Source organism: Dendrobates tinctorius, unplaced genomic scaffold (genome assembly GCF_039654945.1).
Source record: "Dendrobates tinctorius isolate UK_male_01 unplaced genomic scaffold, ASM3965494v1 ptg000143l, whole genome shotgun sequence".
NCBI classification, from domain to species: Eukaryota; Metazoa; Chordata; class Amphibia; order Anura; family Dendrobatidae; genus Dendrobates; species Dendrobates tinctorius.
Window position 1 is genome coordinate 8,169,938 of NW_027361810.1, and position 19,884 is coordinate 8,189,821.

The window sequence follows — 19,884 nt, forward strand, 5'->3', positions numbered from 1 at the left end:
TCCAGATCATAAGTCAGAGTAGGAACGGCGTGGGGCTGAAATTCAGCCCTGGCATTTGAAATCCCATAGGCCCATGTTGTCCCCGTCCCCAAGCGCCAGATGGGATATATTACCCTGGATTAACAAAAGCAAGACCAATATTTCTAATGACACCAATGGCTGCTGGGGTAAGTGACTTTGCGCTTCATCACAACTTTTAACAGTATGGGTGTCTTGAAAACACTGATTCTGTTAACAACATAGCAAACAAGGCAGCCCACAACCAGACAGGCCCTTCTGGCATGTGCCAGAATTGCTAAATGGCCAGTCCGGCCCTGAGTCAGAGTCAATCCGGCACAGTAATAGGGGAGGGAGAGGGATTGACGACCAGGAAGAACTAACAGAGTGAAGAAGGAGGAATGTTAAAAAAAAAATCATCCCCTGGAGAGCTGATAGGGCTGATAACAGCGGATTAGACATAACAACGGGGATATCCTGGACCAGATTCTGTCACATGAGCCCAACACTTTCCCTTCTACTGTGATTGCACCAAATCTTTCCTCGCACCTCAGGCCAACTTTTTTTTTTTTTTTTTTAGAATAAAAACAGCTGATTTTAGAGAGATTTAGGAAATCTTCAGGAAAAGCAATACATTTTTTTTATACTAAATCATCCTCTCCCCTCATTCAGCAGGGGGCGCTGCTTGCAGGGTAAGGCAACTTTATTTAGAGCATTCCTATAAACCAACTCTCAAAAAATCTAAACCTCTGCAGACTCTCTAATTTTCAGTTGTCTCTCAGCTGGTGGGTGTGATGACTCTCATACACCGCAACCATAGATATCAGGGATTAATGGTCTCCCAAGCAGTAGCATGAAGGACATTGTACAACATTATTGAGCATTGTAGATGTCAAACCAGCATTGGGGTGATATAAAACACCTACTAGTAAGCAACATAATAGATAACACAGATGAGCATAGCAGATGTGAATTTAGCTATTTGGTGAGAAAAAATACTTAATTGCAAGTAGCATCATAGAAGACATTATACAGCAATACTGAGTAGTGCAGATGTGAATCCAGTGCTGAAACAAAGATTCAAAATAAAACTTACTAGAAAGCAACAGCATGGAGGAAACTATAAAGCGATACTGATTAGTTTAGCTATGAGTACAGCATTATAGTGAGATAAAATAATTATTACAAAGCAGCAGCAAGGAGGACATTACACAACGGTACTGAGCAGTGTAACTGTGAATCCAGCAATAGAGATAAAAGACTTACTAAAAGCAGCAGCATGGAGGAAATTATACAGCAGTACTGAGCAGTGTAGCTGTGAATCCAGCAACAGAGTGAGGTAAAAGAATTACTGAAAGCAGCAGCACTACCTATGTATCTGCACCTCCCTCTTTCATTCTGCCCATAAGTGGACTCACTTGAACTATTGCCTTCTGCCAAGTGCATTCAAACAGACCACAATGCACTGCTCTCTTAACACTGCCTAAATTTTGGATTCAGCTTTTGTCTGTGGAATGTTGCACCACTGTTAGACAAAAATATTATTAGAACCTGTGATGTGATGGAACTCATGGAAATAATTATGATGGTCACTATTATTTCACCACAAGTGCTACAATTGTTTCTGTGCCCTGATCAGCATCATGAAGTCACCAATCGGCAGATGGCACCATGAAGCATTCACAGGAGAAACAGTGACATCTAGTGGAGAAAACTCAAACTGCAGCACCAGAAAACTTTATAACCTCCGATGGTTTAATTTGTTTCAGGTGAAAGTTTAATGTCCACATTTTGTATCCTGCTACATCATAGGGCAAAGACTGAACGGTCTACCCAGGTTATACAGTAGCAATTAAAATTTTGGACACACTTGTTGATACAATGGTTTTCATTGTACTTATTGTAATGTGCAAATTACAAATTAAGAGTAAAGTATTCATCTCTTGGTGTTTTTAGCTACTTTGTTACATTACAACCTGTGAGTAAATATTTTTGTAATCCGATTTGTGTGTGATGCATCAGCACTAAGTAGTCTAAGTTGGTGAACTGAAGTGAAAAAAATGTAGGCATAAATTAAATTTATGGAATCAAAGAACTAAAATTTGGCATGTGCATATGTATTCTCCCCAATTGCTATGAAGCCCTTAAACATTTGTGGTGCAAGCAGTTCCCTACATAAGGCACATGCTTAGTGACAGGCCGTCCCCAGTGTGCAATCTAAGCGTCACATGTCTGTCAGTATATACACTTTACGAGGCTTCAACACCATTAGCAAGAGGCACCACTAACCAAACACCACCATAAAGACCAAGGAGATCTCCAAATACCACCATGAAGACCAAGGAGATCTCCAAACACCACCATGAAGACCAAGAAGATCTCCAAACACCACCATGAAGACCAAGGGGATCTCCAAACAACACCATGAAAACCAAGGGGATCTCCGACCACCACCATAAAAACCAAGGGGATCTCCAAACACCACCATGAAAACCAAGGGGATCTCCGAACACCACCATAAAAACCAAGGTGATCCCCAAACACCACCATGAAGACCAAGGAGATCTCCAAAACACCATTATGAAGGCAAAGGAGAAATCCAAACACCACCATAAAGACCAAGAAGATCTCCAAACAACCATGAAGACCAAGGGGATCTCCAAACAACACCATGAAAACCAAGGGGATCTCCGAACACCACCATAAAAACCAAGGTGATCTCCAAACACCACCATGAAGACCAAGGGGATCTCCAAACAACACCATGAAAACCAAGGGGATCTCCGACCACCACCATAAAAACCAAGGGGATCTCCAAACACCACCATGAAAACCAAGGGGATCTCCGAACACCACCATAAAAACCAAGGTGATCCTCAAACACCACCATGAAGACCAAGGAGATCTCCAAACACCATTATGAAGGCAAAGGAGAAATCCAAACACCACCATGAAGACCAAGAAGATCTCCAAACAACCATGAAGACCAAGGGGATCTCCAAACAACACCATGAAAACCAAGGGGATCTCCGAACACCACCATAAAAACCAAGGTGATCTCCAAACAACACCATGAAGACCAAGGAGATCTCCAAACACCACCATGAAGACCAAGGAGATCTCCAAACACCACCATGAAAACCAAGGAGATCTCCAAACAATACAATGAAGACTAAGGAGATCTTCAAACAAGTCAGGAACAATGTTGTTGAGAAGTAAAAGTCAGGGTTGGGTTATAAAAAAATATCCCAATCTTTGAGGATCCCCCGAAGCACCATCAAATACATTATCACCACATGGAAAGAACATGGTACTACAACAAACCTGCCAAGAGAGGGCGCCCACCAAAACCCTCAGCCCGGGTAAGGAGGGTATTAATCAGAGAAACAGCACAGAGACCGAAGGTAATCATGAAGGAGCTGCAGCGTTCCCATGCCGAGACTGGAGTATCTGTCCATACGACCACAGTAAGCCATACACTATGTAGAGTTGGTCTTTATGGAAGAGTAGCTAGAAAAAAGTCTTTACTTACACAAAAATTGTAATGCTTGTTTTTGAGTTTGCCAAAGGACATGTGGGAGACTCCTCAAATGTGGGTAGGAAGGTGCTGCGGTCAGATGAGAGCAAAATTGAACCTTTTGGCCACCAAGGTAAATGCTTTGTCTGGGGCCAAACCAACAGCTCATCAACCCAAGAACACCGTCCACAGTGAAACATGGTGGTGGTGGTAGCATCACGATGTGGTGATGTTTTTCAGCAACAGGGACAGGAAAATGGTCCGAGTCGAGGGGAAGATGGATGGTGCGAAATACAGGGATATTCTTAAGAAATACCTGTTTCAGTCTGTCACTGTTTTGAGACTGGGGCGGAGGCTCACCTTCCAACAAGACAATAACCCAAAGCATACTGCTAAAGCAACACTCGAGTGGTTTAAGGGGAAACGTGTAAATATTCTGGAGTGGCCTATTCAAAGCCCAGACCTTAATCCAATGGACAATCTGTGGTCAGACATGAAGATCGCTGTTCACCAGAGGAAACCATTGATCTTGAAGGAGTCGGAGCAGTTTTGCCTTGAGGAATGGGCAAAAAACCCAGTGCAAAATGTGGAAAGCTCACAGAGACTTACAGCTGTAATTACTGAAAAAGGAGGCTCCACAAAGTACTGACTTTAGGGGGTGAAAAGTTTTGGACTCTGAAGTTTTCAATTATTTTGTCTTATTTGTTGTTTGCTTCACAATAAAAAAATGAAATGTTCACAGATCTCGGCATAGAATCAGAATCGTAGAGTTGGAAGGGACCTCCTGGGCCATCTGGTCCAACCCCCTGCTCAAAGCAGGATTCGCTAAATCATCCCAGTCAGATGTCTGTCCAGCCTCTGTTTGAAGACATCCATTGAAGGAGAACTCACCACTTCTCGTGGCAACTTGTTCCACTCATTGATCACTCTAACTGTCAAAAAGTTTTTTCTAATATCTAATCTGTGTCTCCTCCCATTCAGTTTCATCCCATTGCTGCTAGTCTTTCCTTGTGCAAATGAGAATAAAGATGATCCTTCTACAATGTGACAACCATTAAGTCTCCTCTTAGTCTTCTCTTTTGCAAACTAAACATTCCCAAATCCTGCAACCTTTCCTCATAAGACAGGGTTTGCAGACCGGTCACCATTCTGGTCGCTCTTTTCTGAACTTGCTCCAGTTTGTTGATGTCTTTTTTAAAATGTGGTGCCCAAAACTGGACACAATATTCCAGATGAGGTCTGACCAAAGAGGAGTAGAGGGAAATAATGACTTCACGTGATCTAGACTGTATGCTTCTGTTAATACATCCTAGAATTGAATTTGCCTTTTTTGCTGCTGCATCACACTGTTGACTCATATTCAGTCTGTGATCTATTAGTATACCCAAGTCTTTTTCACATGTGCTGTTGCTTAGCCCTATTCCTCCCATTCTGTATATGCTTTTCTCATTTTTATTGCCCAGATGTAGTACTTTGCATTTTTCCCTGTTAAAAAACATTCTGTTAGTTGCTGCCCACTGCTCCTGTTTATTTATATCTTTTTGAATCCTCTCTCTCTCTTCTCTAGTATTAGCTATCCCTTCTAGCTTTGTGTCATCAGCAAATTGAATCAGTTTACCCTCAATTCCTTCATCTAAATCGTTGATAAAGATGTTGAACAATACAGGGCCCAGGACAGAGCCCTGTGGTACCCCACTTGAGACATTCTTCCAACTGGATGTGCAGCCATTTACGACCACTCTTTGGGTCCGATCACTAAGCCAGTTATGAATCCACCTAACAGTTGCCTTGTCCATTCCATACTTAGTCATTTTTTCAATAAGGATTGTATAAGATACTTTGTCAAATGCTTTGCTGAAGTCAAGATATACGATATCTACAGCATTTTCTTGATCCACCCAATCAGTGATTCCGTCATAGAAGGAAATTAAGTTAGTCTGACATGACTTATTAGTTACAAACCCATGCTGACTCTGTTTAATCACTTCATTCTTATCCAGGTATTGACATACATGTTGTTTAATAATTTGCTCAAAGATCTTTCCTGGTATAGAAGTCAGACTCACCGGCCTATAGTTGCCTGGGTCCACCTTCTTCCCCTCTTTGAAGATAGGAACAACATTTGCTCTTCTCCAGTCTTCTGGGACTTCTGTTCTCCAAGAATTTTCAAAGATTATGGAGAGGGGTACAAAAATTTCTTCTGTTATCTCCTTCAGTACTCTGGGGTGTAAATCATCTGGACCTGGAGACTTGAATTCATTTAGGTTAGCTAAGTGTTTCCTCACTGTATTTCTGTTTATAGATATCCTGGATTCTTCTATTCCCTTAATAGGACAGTGAAGAACAGTTGATGTTACATTTCCTTTCTGAGAGAAAACAGATGCAAAATAGAAATTTAAACGTTCGGCCTTCTCAACATCCTGTCTTACCATTTCATCATTTTCATCCTGTAAAAATTCTATAGCATCTTTGACTTTTCTTTTACTTTTGACATATCCCCAAAATCCTTTATTATTGCTTTTGACATCTCTTGCAAGTCTCAATTCATTGTCAGCTTTAGATAATCTGATTTGTGCCCTGCAGGTTCTGCAGACAGCATTATATTCTTTAGATTTGCCTCCCTCTTTCCATTTTGTAAACATTTTTTTCTTCCTTTTTAGCATGTGCTTAAGTTCTGTGTTCATTCATCCTGGCTTCCTTAAATGCTTCCTATTCTTCCCTCTTTTGGGAATTGCTAACAATTGTGCTTTGAGAATTTCATTTTTCAAGATTTCCCATCCTTCCTGGACATTTTTGTCTTTAAGGATATCCAGCCATTGGATCCCGCCAATTCTCTTTCTGAATCCCTTAAAATCTGCCTTTCTGAAATCTAACCTTGACGTCTGAGTCTTCACAGGTCTTCCGCCTCTAGTTATCCAAAATTCTAAAATAGCATGGTCGCTACCTCCTAGGGTCCCAGCCACCTTTACCTCCTCAACCATTTCCTCCCTGTTTATAAGGATTAGATCCAAGGTAGCAGTTCCCCTTGTTTTCTCCCTTACCTTTTGGAAGATAAAGTTATCAGCAAGAGAGGATAAGAATTTCCTTGACCTGTTAGTTTTGCCTGAGAGAGATTCCCAACAAATGTCTGGATAGTTGAAATCTCCCATGACAACTATGTCATATTTTTTGGCGAACTTGGCCATTTGATGCATAAAGAGTTCATCCATATCTTCAGCTTGCACAGGCGGCCTGTAGTAAATGCCTACAATGGTGTCCTTTCCATTGTTCTGTCCTTGTATTCTTACCCAAACAGTTTCCACAGAACTCCCAGTCTCTGAAGCTTCAATCTCTGTGCAGATATACGCGTTTCTAACATACAATGCGACACCTCCTCCTCGTTTATCAAGTCTGTTTCTTGCAAATAAGTTGTATCCTTCTAGTCTTGTATTCCAATCATGTGTATCGTCCCACCAAGTTTCAGTGATTCCAATGACATCATATTTCTTTTCCTGTGTTAGTAGTTCCAATTCTCCTTGTTTGTTGCCCATGCTTTGTGCATTAGTATAGAAACATTTTAGTTTGTGATTGGTTTCTCTTTCTCCAATATTTGTATTATTTAGATTCTTTTGTCTTAGATCTTCCTTTCCACTTCTAATAGCAGAGTTCTCAATTGCATTTGTCAGGTGTATGGCTTTTTCTGGTCTTTTGCTTCCCTTCCCATGTTGTTCTAGTTTAAGGCTCTCCTTACAAGTGTAGCAAGGCGACTTCCAAATACATGCTTTCCAGTCTTCGTAAGGTGCACCCCATCTCTAGCAAGTAGTCCATCGTAAAGGTAATTCACTCCGTGATCCATAAATCCAAATCGTTGCTGATGGCACCATCGACGTAGCCAGTTGTTCACCTGCAGAATCTTATTCCACCTCCTTGTTCCATGGCCATCCACTGGGAGGATGGAAGAGAAGACCACCTGCGCTCACAGTTCTTTCACTTTCTTGCCTAAGTCTTCAAAGTCTCTGCAGATGGTTTCCAGGTCGTTTCTTGCGGTGTCATTTGTCCCCACATGTAGTAGCAGGAATGGGTAGTCATCTGTAGGTCTGAAGAGTCCTGATATCCTGTCAGACACATCTTTAATTTTTGCACCTGGAAGACAGCACATTTCTCTTGAAGTTATATCCGGTCTGCAGATAGCGGCCTCTGTTCCTCTCAGCAGGGAATCCCCCATGACCACCACTCTCCGTTTCTTCTTCACAATGTTTTTCTTTCTCCATCCAGGAGGACTCTGAAGGCGAACAAGGTTGCTGTTTGTTGGCAAAGTCTTATCCTGATGTATTTCTTCATCGTTTTCCTGCGTGAGAGCCTGGTACTGGTTCCTGAGCAGTATGGGTGCTGAGTGCCTCCTGATCCTCCTGCTTCTCTGGGTCACATGTCTCCATTCCTCTGTTTCTTCAGGTGCACTTCGAATTTCTTCTCTTTCTGTAACATGAAGAGATAATTCTGCTCTGTCCAAGAACTCTTCACCTTCCTTAATGATCTTCAACGTAGCTAACCTCTCCTCGAGATTTTGCAACTTTTCCTCCAACAGGGACACAAGCTTGCATTTGTGGCATGTGAAGTTTGGCTTTTCCACTGGTAAGTCTGTGAACATGCAGCAAGAAGTGCAGCTCACCAAATGGCTCCTGGCCTCTTCCATCTAGAGATTTCTTAAAAACGATGAAAGATGAGCCAAAATTCCGATTTCCTCTTTTCAGCTGCAACGGCCAAAAGCCAGTGATCGTTGAGCTCGCGGAGACTCTTCACTTATCCCAGAAGGCACTGGAAATATGCAAATGATCTCCTTAAGACTCTTCCCCATGTTCTTTACATGATCTGATGCAAACCATAAAAAAAAACGTGAGCTTCCAGGTTGGGAGGTAGCAAAACATGAAAAATGCCAAGGGGATCAATACTTTTGCAAGCCACTGTATGGCAATAAGGAATGATGGAACACATGTGAAATGCATGTTATTCTCATGACAGCGTTAATCCCCCTTATCATTCTCTCCGCAGCTTCATCAGATTGTCACCTGGAATGGCTTGTGATGAAAAGGTCACCTCGTTCATTTGTGGAATCACCGGCCTCCAGAAAGTGTGTATAGCAATCAGTTGTGTTCTGCAGGGTCAGTGATGGTCCGCGGCTCCAGAGCCGAGACTATTCCACAACTGTTCTAAGCCATAATATGGCAAGAACCACTCAGCCAAGTAAAAAGAAATGACAGTCCATCATTACTGCGAGACATGGAAGTTGGTCAATTGGGAGAATTGCTAAAACCTTGAAAGTATTCTCAAGTGTAGTAATAAAAGCTATCAATCACTATGATGAAACTGGCTCTCATGAAGACTGACCTAGGAAAGGAAGACCAAGGATTATCACTGCTGCAGAGGATAAGTTCATCAGTTACCAGCCTTAGAAACCAATGACAGTACCTCAGAAAACAGCCACGATAAATAATACACAGATATTCAGTAACAGACACATCTCACCATCAGCGAGAAGCTGTGTGAGGTCATTGCAGGGGACGACCAGATGTAGTTGCTGGAGAGAAGCTGAGGAGGTGTAAAGCCATTATTAGAGAAATCTGAGGTCTAGCACAAATTCTGGGCTGTGTCACACATTTATTATTTCCTTCTATCCATACTTGAGGCTTTGTGGTTTTGCTTTGTTCAGTCTGAAACTACAATGTTCACATTCCAATAAGATCATAGAAAATCATTACATGATCAGATGTGTCCAAACTTTTGGCTGGTGCTGTAATCTGTCCAGCTGATCGCAGCACGCACCAGATCCATGAATAGAGGGTGAGCTAAGTAGTAAATAATCAGCTGCCGTTAAAGGGAATCTGTCAGCAGGTTTTGCCACCTAATTTGAGAGCTGCGCCTGTGCAATACAAAGGAAATCCTGAAAACATGATCTGTTGGTGGGCCTTGAGGACTGGAGTTGGGGAACCCTGCTCTGGAGGAATGAAGCACCAACCCATCATCATCCACCTCTGCCCCAGTACAAAGGCGACAAGAAGCAAAGGAGTATATATATCAGCCGAGTACTCACAATGTCATAGCTGTACCCGAGTGTCAGTGTTATAATCCTGTACGCCCAGTGTCAGTGCCATTATTCTGTACCCCCAGTGTCAGCATCATTATGCTGTATGCCCAATTGTCAGTGTCATTATTCTGTATCCCCAGTGTCAGCGTCATTATCCTGTACCCCCAGTGTCAGCGCCATTATGCTGTACCCGAGTGTCAGTGTCATTATCCTGTACACCCAGTGTCAGTGCCATTATCCTGTACCCTGAGTGTTAGTGTGATTATCATGTACCCACAGTGTCAGTGTCACTATCCTGTACCCCGTGTGTCAGTGTCCTGTACCCCGGTGTCAGTGTCATTATCCTGTACCCCTATGTCAGTGTCAATATCCTGTACCGCGAGTGTCAGTGTCAATATCCTGTACCCCGAGTGTCAGTGTAATCATCCTGTGCCCCTAGTGTCAGTGTAATAATCCTATACCCCTTCTGTCAGTGTCCTTATCCTGTACCCCAAGTGTCAGTGTTATCATCCTGTATCCCCAGTATCATTATCCTGTACCCTGGTGTCAGTGTTGGGGGGTCAGTCCTGTACCCCGGTGTCTGTGTCGGGGGTCAGTCCTGTACCCCGGTGTCTGTGTCGGGGGTCAGTCCTGTACCCCGGTGTCTGTGTCGGGGGTCAGTCCTGTACCCCGGTGTCCGTGTCGGGGGTCAGTCCTGTACCCCAGTGTCAGTGTTGGGGGGTCAGTCCTGTACCCCGGGTGTCAGTGTCGGGGGTCAGTCCTGTACTCCGGTGTCCGTGTCGGGGGGGGTCAGTCCTGTACCCCGGTGTCTGTGTCGGGGAGTCAGTCCTGTACCCCGGTGTCTGTGTCGGTGAGTCAGTCCTGTACCCCGGTGTCCGTGTCGGTGAGTCAGTCCTGTACCCCGGTGTCCGTGTCGGGGAGTCAGTCCTGTACCCCGGGTGTCAGTGTCGGGGGTCAGTCCTGTACTCCGGTGTCAGTGTCGGGGGGTCAGTCCTGCACCCCGGTGTCAGTGTCGGGGGGTCAGTCCTGCACCCCGGTGTCAGTGTCGGGGGGTCAGTCCTGCACCCCGGTGTCAGTGTCGGGGGGTCAGTCCTGCACCCCGGTGTCAGTGTCGGGGGGTCAGTCCTGCACCCCGGTGTCTGTGTCGGGGGTCAGTCCTGTACCCCGGTGTCTGTGTCGGGGGTCAGTCCTGTACCCCGGTGTCTGTGTCGGGGGTCAGTCCTGTACCCCGGTGTCCGTGTCGGGGGTCAGTCCTGTACCCCAGTGTCAGTGTTGGGGGGTCAGTCCTGTACCCCGGGTGTCAGTGTCGGGGGTCAGTCCTGTACTCCGGTGTCCGTGTCGGGGGGGGTCAGTCCTGTACCCCGGTGTCAGTGTTGGGGGGTCAGTCCTGTACCCCGGTGTCAGTGTCATTATCCTGTATCCCCAGTATCATTATACTGTACCCCATTGTCAGTGTCGGGGGTCAGTCCTGTACCCCGGTGTCCGTGTCGGGGAGTCAGTCCTGTAGCACGGTGTCCGTGTCGGGGAGTCAGTCCTGTACCCCGGTGTCCGTGTCGGGGGGTCAGTCCTGCACCCCGGTGTCCGTGTCGGGGGTCAGTCCTGCACCCCGGTGTCCGTGTCGGGGGTCAGTCCTGTACCCCGGTGTCAGTGTCGGGGAGTCAGTCCTGTACCCCGGTGTCGGGGGTCAGTCCTGTACCCCGGTGTCAGTGTTGGGGGGTCAGTCCTGTACCCCGGGTGTCAGTGTCGGGGGTCAGTCCTGTACTCTGGTGTCCGTGTTGGGGGGGGTCAGTCCTGTACTCCGGTGTCCGTGTTGGGGGGGGTCAGTCCTGTACTCCGGTGTCCGTGTTGGGGGGGGTCAGTCCTGTACTCCGGTGTCCGTGTTGGGGGGGGTCAGTCCTGTACTCCGGTGTCCGTGTTAGGGGGGTCAGTCCTGTACCCCGGTGTCCGTGTTGGGGGGGGGTCAGTCCTGTACCCCGGTGTCAGTGTTGGGGGGTCAGTCCTGTACCCTGGTGTCAGTGTCATTATCCTGTATCCCCAGTATCATTATACTGTACCCCATTGTCAGTGTCGGGGGTCAGTACAGGTAGGACGGGTCAGTGGTCAGTGACTTGTCTGCCTTACATCCCAGGTATCACTATTTCACACCTGCACTTTGCCCGACAGAGGAAACACTGGTGACATTCGGTTGGTTCCTGGCTCTGCTCCTTATCAGCTTTTGATACGAGACTTCCTGAGCTTCAAGACATGAATACAGTGATTATTCCTGGCAGGACCGGCACTGAGCGCGTGTCACCTCTACTATACAGCACCTTCCTGGTGATAAGCTGCCCGCGGGTCACCGGGCGCCACCTTCAGTGTACAGAGCCGGTATGGCGTCCTCTTTGTTCTCACACATCAGAATGCACCCGTGTATCCGGCATGAGGAGCCGCCATGTAGATCACTGCTACACGGCGCTCATTATCTCATTATCTACACCTTACATTCAACAGCTTGATATAATTTTAGTATAAAACTGTTTGAAATGAAACTAAACTTTGGCGTTAATCACAAATAGGCAAAAATGTTGCGACTTTTATTGTTTTCACACCAGTCCAGGCCGACTCGGTCAACTTATTGGAGAGTGGGAGGTAGAGAGTGAGCAGTGAGTGAGGAGTCAAACGCGTCCAGCAAATTCATTAGTTTTGTGCCACAAAAGTGGAATAAAATCCACGAATGTTCTTCAGTAGATTCCGAGTAGCAAGATAGAAGAGGCTCATTCATCAAGATGTGCGCGCCGCTGTACGAACATGGGGCATCTCACTCCAGCACCGCTGTACGAACATGGGGCATCTCACTCCAGCACCGCTGTACGAACATGGGGCATCTCACTCCAGCACCGCTGTACGAACATGGGGCATCTCACTCCAGCACCGCTGTACGAACATGGGGCATCTCACTCCAGCACCGCTGTACGAACATGGGGCATCTCACTCCAGCACCGCTATACGAACATGGGGCATCTCACTCCAGCACCGCTGTACGAACATGGGGCATCTCACTCCAGCACCGCTGTACGAACATGGGGCATCTCACTCCAGCACCGCTGTACGAACTTGGGGCATCTCACTCCAGCACCGCTGTATGAACATGGGACATCTCACTCCAGCACCGCTGTATGAACATGGGGCATCTCACTCCAGAGCCAATGTATGAACACGGAGCATCTCACTCCAGAGCCAATGTATGAACACGGAGCATCTCACTCCAGCACCATTGTATGAACATGGGGCATCTCACTCCAGCACCATTGTATGAACATGGGGCATCTCACTCCAGCACCGCTGTATGAACATGGGGCATCTCACTCCAGCACCATTGTATGAACATGGGGCATCTCATTCCAGCACCACTGTACGAACATGGGGCATCTCACTCCAGCACCGTTGTATGAACATGGGGCATCTCACTCCAGCACCATTGTATGAACATGGGGCATCTCATTCCAGCACCACTGTACGAACATGGGGCATCTCACTCCAGCACCATTGTATGAACATGGGGCATCTCACTCCAGCACCGCTGTATGAACATGGGGCATCTCACTCCAGCACCGTTGTATGAACATGGGGCATCTCATTCCAGCACCACTGTACGAACATGGGGCATCTCACTCCAGCACCATTGTATGAACATGGGGCATCTCACTCCAGCACCATTGTATGAACATGGGGCATCTCACTCCAGCACCGCTGTATGAACATGGGGCATCTCACTCCAGCACCGCTGTATGAACATGGGGTATCTCACTCAAGCACCGCTGTATGAACATGGGGCATCTCACTCAAGCACCGCTGTATGAACATGGGGCATCTCACTCCAGCACCGCTGTAGGAACATGGGGCATCTCACTCCAGCACCGCTGTATGAACATGGGGCATCTCACTCCAGCACCATTGTATGAACATGGGGCATCTCACTCCAGCACCATTGTATGAACATGGGGCATCTCATTCCAGCACCACTGTACGAACATGGGGCATCTCATTCCAGCACCACTGTACGAACATGGGGCATCTCATTCCAGCACCATTGTATGAACATGGGGCATCTCATTCCAGCACCGCTGTATGAACATGGGGTATCTCACTCTAGCACCGCTGTATGAACATGGGGCATCTCACTCTAGCACCGCTGTATGAACATGGGGCATCTCACTCCAGCACCGCTGTTGGAACATGGGGCATCTCACTCCAGCACCGCTGTTGGAACATGGGGCATCTCACTCCAGCACCGCTGTTGGAACATGGGGCATCTCACTCTAGCACCGCTGTATGAACATGGGGCATCTCACTCCAGCACCGCTGTATGAACATGGGGCATCTCACTCCAGCACCACTGTAGGAACATGGGGCATCTCACTCCAGCACTGCTGTAGGAACATGGGGCATCTCACTCCAGCACCGCTGTAGGAACATGGGGCATCTCACTCCAGCACCGCTGTAGGAACATGGGGCATCTCACTCCAGCACCATTGTATGAACATGGGGCATCTCACTCCAGCACTGCTGTAGGAACATGGGGCATCTCACTCCAGCATCGCTGTAGGAACATGGGGTATCTCACTCTAGCACCACTGTATGAACATGGGGCATCTCACTCCAGCACCGCTGTAGGAACATGGGGCATCTCACTCCAGCACCGCTGTAGGAACATGGGGCATCTCACTCCAGCACCGCTGTAGGAACATGGGGCATCTCACTCCAGCACCATTGTATGAACATGGGGCATCTCACTCCAGCACTGCTGTAGGAACATGGGGCATCTCACTCCAGCACCGCTGTAGGAACATGGGGCATCTCACTCCAGCACCGCTGTAGGAACATGGGGCATCTCACTCCAGCACCATTGTATGAACATGGGGCATCTCACTCCAGCACTGCTGTAGGAACATGGGGCATCTCACTCCAGCACCGCTGTAGGAACATGGGGCATCTCACTCCAGCACCGCTGTAGGAACATGGGGCATCTCACTCCAGCACCATTGTATGAACATGGGGCATCTCACTCCAGCACCGCTGTAGGAACATGGGGCATCTCACTCCAGCACCGCTGTAGGAACATGGGGCATCTCACTCCAGCACCGCTGTAGGAACATGGGGCATCTCACTCCAGCACCATTGTATGAACATGGGGCATCTCACTCCAGCACCGCTGTATGAACATGGGGCATCTCATTCCAGCACCGCTGTATGAACATGGGGTATCTCACTCTAGCACCGCTGTATGAACATGGGGCATCTCACTCTAGCACCGCTGTATGAACATGGGGCATCTCACTCCAGCACCGCTGTTGGAACATGGGGCATCTCACTCCAGCACCGCTGTTGGAACATGGGGCATCTCACTCCAGCACCGCTGTTGGAACATGGGGCATCTCACTCTAGCACCGCTGTATGAACATGGGGCATCTCACTCCAGCACCGCTGTATGAACATGGGGCATCTCACTCCAGCACCACTGTAGGAACATGGGGCATCTCACTCCAGCACTGCTGTAGGAACATGGGGCATCTCACTCCAGCACCGCTGTAGGAACATGGGGCATCTCACTCCAGCACCGCTGTAGGAACATGGGGCATCTCACTCCAGCACCATTGTATGAACATGGGGCATCTCACTCCAGCACTGCTGTAGGAACATGGGGCATCTCACTCCAGCATCGCTGTAGGAACATGGGGTATCTCACTCTAGCACCACTGTATGAACATGGGGCATCTCACTCCAGCACCGCTGTAGGAACATGGGGCATCTCACTCCAGCACCGCTGTAGGAACATGGGGCATCTCACTCCAGCACCGCTGTAGGAACATGGGGCATCTCACTCCAGCACCGCTGTAGGAACATGGGGCATCTCACTCCAGCACCATTGTATGAACATGGGGCATCTCACTCCAGCACTGCTGTAGGAACATGGGGCATCTCACTCCAGCACCGCTGTAGGAACATGGGGCATCTCACTCCAGCACCGCTGTAGGAACATGGGGCATCTCACTCCAGCACCATTGTATGAACATGGGGCATCTCACTCCAGCACTGCTGTAGGAACATGGGGCATCTCACTCCAGCACCGCTGTAGGAACATGGGGCATCTCACTCCAGCACCGCTGTAGGAACATGGGGCATCTCACTCCAGCACCATTGTATGAACATGGGGCATCTCACTCCAGCACCGCTGTAGGAACATGGGGCATCTCACTCCAGCACCGCTGTAGGAACATGGGGCATCTCACTCCAGCACCGCTGTAGGAACATGGGGCATCTCACTCCAGCACCATTGTATGAACATGGGGCATCTCACTCCAGCACCGCTGTATGAACATGGGGCATCTCACTCCAGCACCGCTGTATGAACATGGGGTATCTCACTCCAGCACTGCTGTAGGAACATGGGGCATCTCACTCCAGCACCATTGTATGAACATGGGGCATCTCACTCCAGCACCGCTGTATGAACATGGGGCATCTCACTCCAGCACCGCTGTATGAACATGGGGCATCTCACTCCAGCACTGCTGTAGGAACATGGGGCATCTCACTCCAGCACCGCTGTAGGAACATGGGGCATCTCACTCCAGCACCGCTGTATGAACATGGGGCATCTCACTCCAGCACCGCTGTATGAACATGGGGCATCTCACTCCAGCACCGCTGTATGAACATGGGGCATCTCATTCCAGCACCGCTGTAGGAACATGGGGCATCTCACTCCAGCACCGCTGTAGGAACATGGGGCATCTCACTCCAGCACCGCTGTAGGAACATGGGGCATCTCACTCCAGCACCGCTGTAGGAACATGGGGCATCTCACTCCAGCACCGCTGTAGGAACATGGGGCATCTCACTCCAGCATCGCTGTAGGAACATGGGGCATCTCACTCCAGCACCGCTGTAGGAACATGGGGCATCTCACTCCAGCACCGCTGTAGGAACATGGGGCATCTCACTCCAGCACCATTGTATGAACATGGGGCATCTCACTCCAGCACCATTGTATGAACATGGGGCATCTCACTCCAGCACCGCTGTATGAACATGGGGCATCTCACTCCAGCACCGCTGTATGAACATGGGGGCATCTCATTCCAGCACCGCTGTATGAACATGGGGCATCTCACTCCAGCACCCCTGTATGAACATGGGGCATCTCACTCCAGCACCCCTGTATGAACATGGGGCATCTCACTCCAGCACCCCTGTATGAACATGGGGCATCTCACTCCAGCACCATTGTATGAACATGGGGCATCTCACTCCAGCACCATTGTATGAACATGGGGCATCTCATTCCAGCACCGCTGTATGAACATGGGGTATCTCACTCTAGCACCGCTGTATGAACATGGGGCATCTCACTCTAGCACCGCTGTATGAACATGGGGCATCTCACTCCAGCACCGCTGTTGGAACATGGGGCATCTCACTCCAGCACCGCTGTTGGAACATGGGGCATCTCACTCCAGCACCGCTGTTGGAACATGGGGCATCTCACTCTAGCACCGCTGTATGAACATGGGGCATCTCACTCCAGCACCGCTGTATGAACATGGGGCATCTCACTCCAGCACCACTGTAGGAACATGGGGCATCTCACTCCAGCACTGCTGTAGGAACATGGGGCATCTCACTCCAGCACCGCTGTAGGAACATGGGGCATCTCACTCCAGCACCGCTGTAGGAACATGGGGCATCTCACTCCAGCACCATTGTATGAACATGGGGCATCTCACTCCAGCACTGCTGTAGGAACATGGGGCATCTCACTCCAGCACCGCTGTAGGAACATGGGGCATCTCACTCCAGCACCATTGTATGAACATGGGGCATCTCACTCCAGCACCATTGTATGAACATGGGGCATCTCACTCCAGCACTGCTGTAGGAACATGGGGCATCTCACTCCAGCACCGCTGTAGGAACATGGGGCATCTCACTCCAGCACCGCTGTAGGAACATGGGGCATCTCACTCCAGCACCATTGTATGAACATGGGGCATCTCACTCCAGCACTGCTGTAGGAACATGGGGCATCTCACTCCAGCATCGCTGTAGGAACATGGGGTATCTCACTCCAGCATCACTGTAGGAACATGGGGTATCTCACTCTAGCACCACTGTATGAACATGGGGCATCTCACTCCAGCACTGCTGTAGGAACATGGGGCATCTCACTCCATCACCGCTGTAGGAACATGGGGCATCTCACTCCAGCACCGCTGTAGGAACATGGGGCATCTCACTCCAGCACCGCTGTAGGAACATGGGGCATCTCACTCCAGCACCGCTGTAGGAACATGGGGCATCTCACTCCAGCACCGCTGTAGGAACATGGGGCATCTCACTCCAGCATCGCTGTAGGAACATGGGGCATCTCACTCCAGCACCGCTGTAGGAACATGGGGCATCTCACTCCAGCATCGCTGTAGGAACATGGGGCATCTCACTCCAGCACCGCTGTAGGAACATGGGGCATCTCACTCCAGCACCGCTGTAGGAACATGGGGCATCTCACTCCAGCACCGCTGTAGGAACATGGGGCATCTCACTCCAGCACCGCTGTAGGAACATGGGGCATCTCACTCCAGCACCGCTGTAGGAACATGGGGCATCTCACTCCAGCACCGCTGTAGGAACATGGGGCATCTCACTCCAGATCATGCCTGATGAATCGGAGCCTTTTATCTCTCACCATGTGTAAAATCTCTGCTTGTTGTCACTGACTGAACTTCTCTGCTCAGGCCAGCGGCTGCTTTCATTAGAGACCAATTGCATGGAGTCTGATTGTCGATGCTACATAGAAAAAAGTATGAAAATTATCTCTCTCCCAAGGGGAAAAAAGCCTCACTACTGCCATCTATTGAAGAGTAGTCAGGGGTCCTAAATGTGCAGTCATACAGCTGCTGCAAAACTACTACACCTATCATGCCCTGAGAACCTGCTACAGATAGGGCATGATGGGAGTCCTAGTTACTCCGCAGCTACAGAGCCTCATGTTGGGACTCACTGCTCAATTCTCCTGTCCGTGTTGGTCATCATCCAATGCTGAAATCCACAGAGCAGATACGTCCCACAGCTGAGGGCTTGTAACAATTGAATCCCATTTACACAATTCTCTGTGAGTTTCCAGACTGACAACTTTGACTAATACAAAGTAGCAGAAGTCTCTGTGCTGCGTCTGTACACGGTCTGTATACTCCAGAGAGGGGTTTCCAGACCGGATACAATTGTAACAATCCCCCAGCTGTGAGAAGGATTCGGTCTGTACAGGTTTTTGAGAAATGGAAAAAGAATTGAAAGTTTAAATTTTTTTATTACAATATGGAAACAGAAAATCCCTTTAAAGCCGGGAAATTGAGGATTTTCTTTGCTCCGTCACCAGCCTAAGGCATGAAGACCTAGCAGCATTGCAACGAGGTGGCATCATGTCATGTAGCAGAGCTCGCAGTGTTCACTCTTTGATTTCTGGGGTTGTACAGGATCAGACAAACATGTCTGGTTTCTTGAGTAAAGAGCGCCACCCGTGACTAATGGTTGTGTCTGGGATTACAGCATAGCAGTATGGCACATAAGCTGAGGACAGGTGTGGCGATCCTATTCAAAGTGGGTTTTCTAATCCTGGAAAACTTGTATAAAGTTTTTAGTGAATGGCAGAAAGTTTCACTCACCTCGACAAGCGCTGCCCTCCCGGGTGATGACCTGCTTACACACGCTGCAGGGTTTCACCTTCTTGAAGTTCTTTATCTTGAATGTGTGACAGTTCTGCCCCTCCAGATCCTCAGGCTGCAAGAAGACGACCACAAGCGTCAGAACATTTTTTATATAACAGAGTATACAGACGTGGTCAATATTGTTGGCACCCCTCCATCATTTAATGACAGAAAAACCCACAATGGTGGCAGAAATAACTTCAATCTGACAAAAGTAATAATAAATCAATAATCTATTGAAATGAACACATGAAAGTCAGACATTGCTTCTCAGCCATGCTACCACAGAAATAAAAAAAAATAAAACTGATGAAATCGGCCTGGACAGAAATGATGGTTCCTTAACTTAATATTTTGTTGCACAACCTTTTGAGGCAATCACTGCAATCAGACGATTCCTGTAGCAGTCAATGAGACTTCTGCACCTCTCACAGGTATTTTGGCCACTCCTCAAGAGCAAACTGCTCCCGTTGTCTTGTGTGTGAAGGTTGCCTTTTCCAGACGGCATGTTTCAGCTCTTTCCAAAGATGCTCAATAGGATTTAGGTCAGGGCTCATAGAAGCCAC

At 48.2% G+C, this 19,884-nt stretch overlaps 1 protein-coding gene across 8 annotated transcripts in view; it reads right to left on the bottom strand.

The window, feature by feature from the left end:
* TNS1 (tensin 1) overlaps positions 1-19,884 on the bottom strand; it is a 461,328-nt gene that overhangs the window by 302,686 nt on the left and 138,758 nt on the right. For all 8 annotated transcript variants that reach the window (XM_073545363.1, XM_073545362.1, XM_073545371.1 and 5 more), the window contains exon 2: positions 19,277-19,391. In XM_073545363.1, coding sequence (XP_073401464.1) covers positions 19,277-19,391 — 115 coding nt within the window. The remainder of the gene's footprint in view (positions 1-19,276; positions 19,392-19,884) is intronic.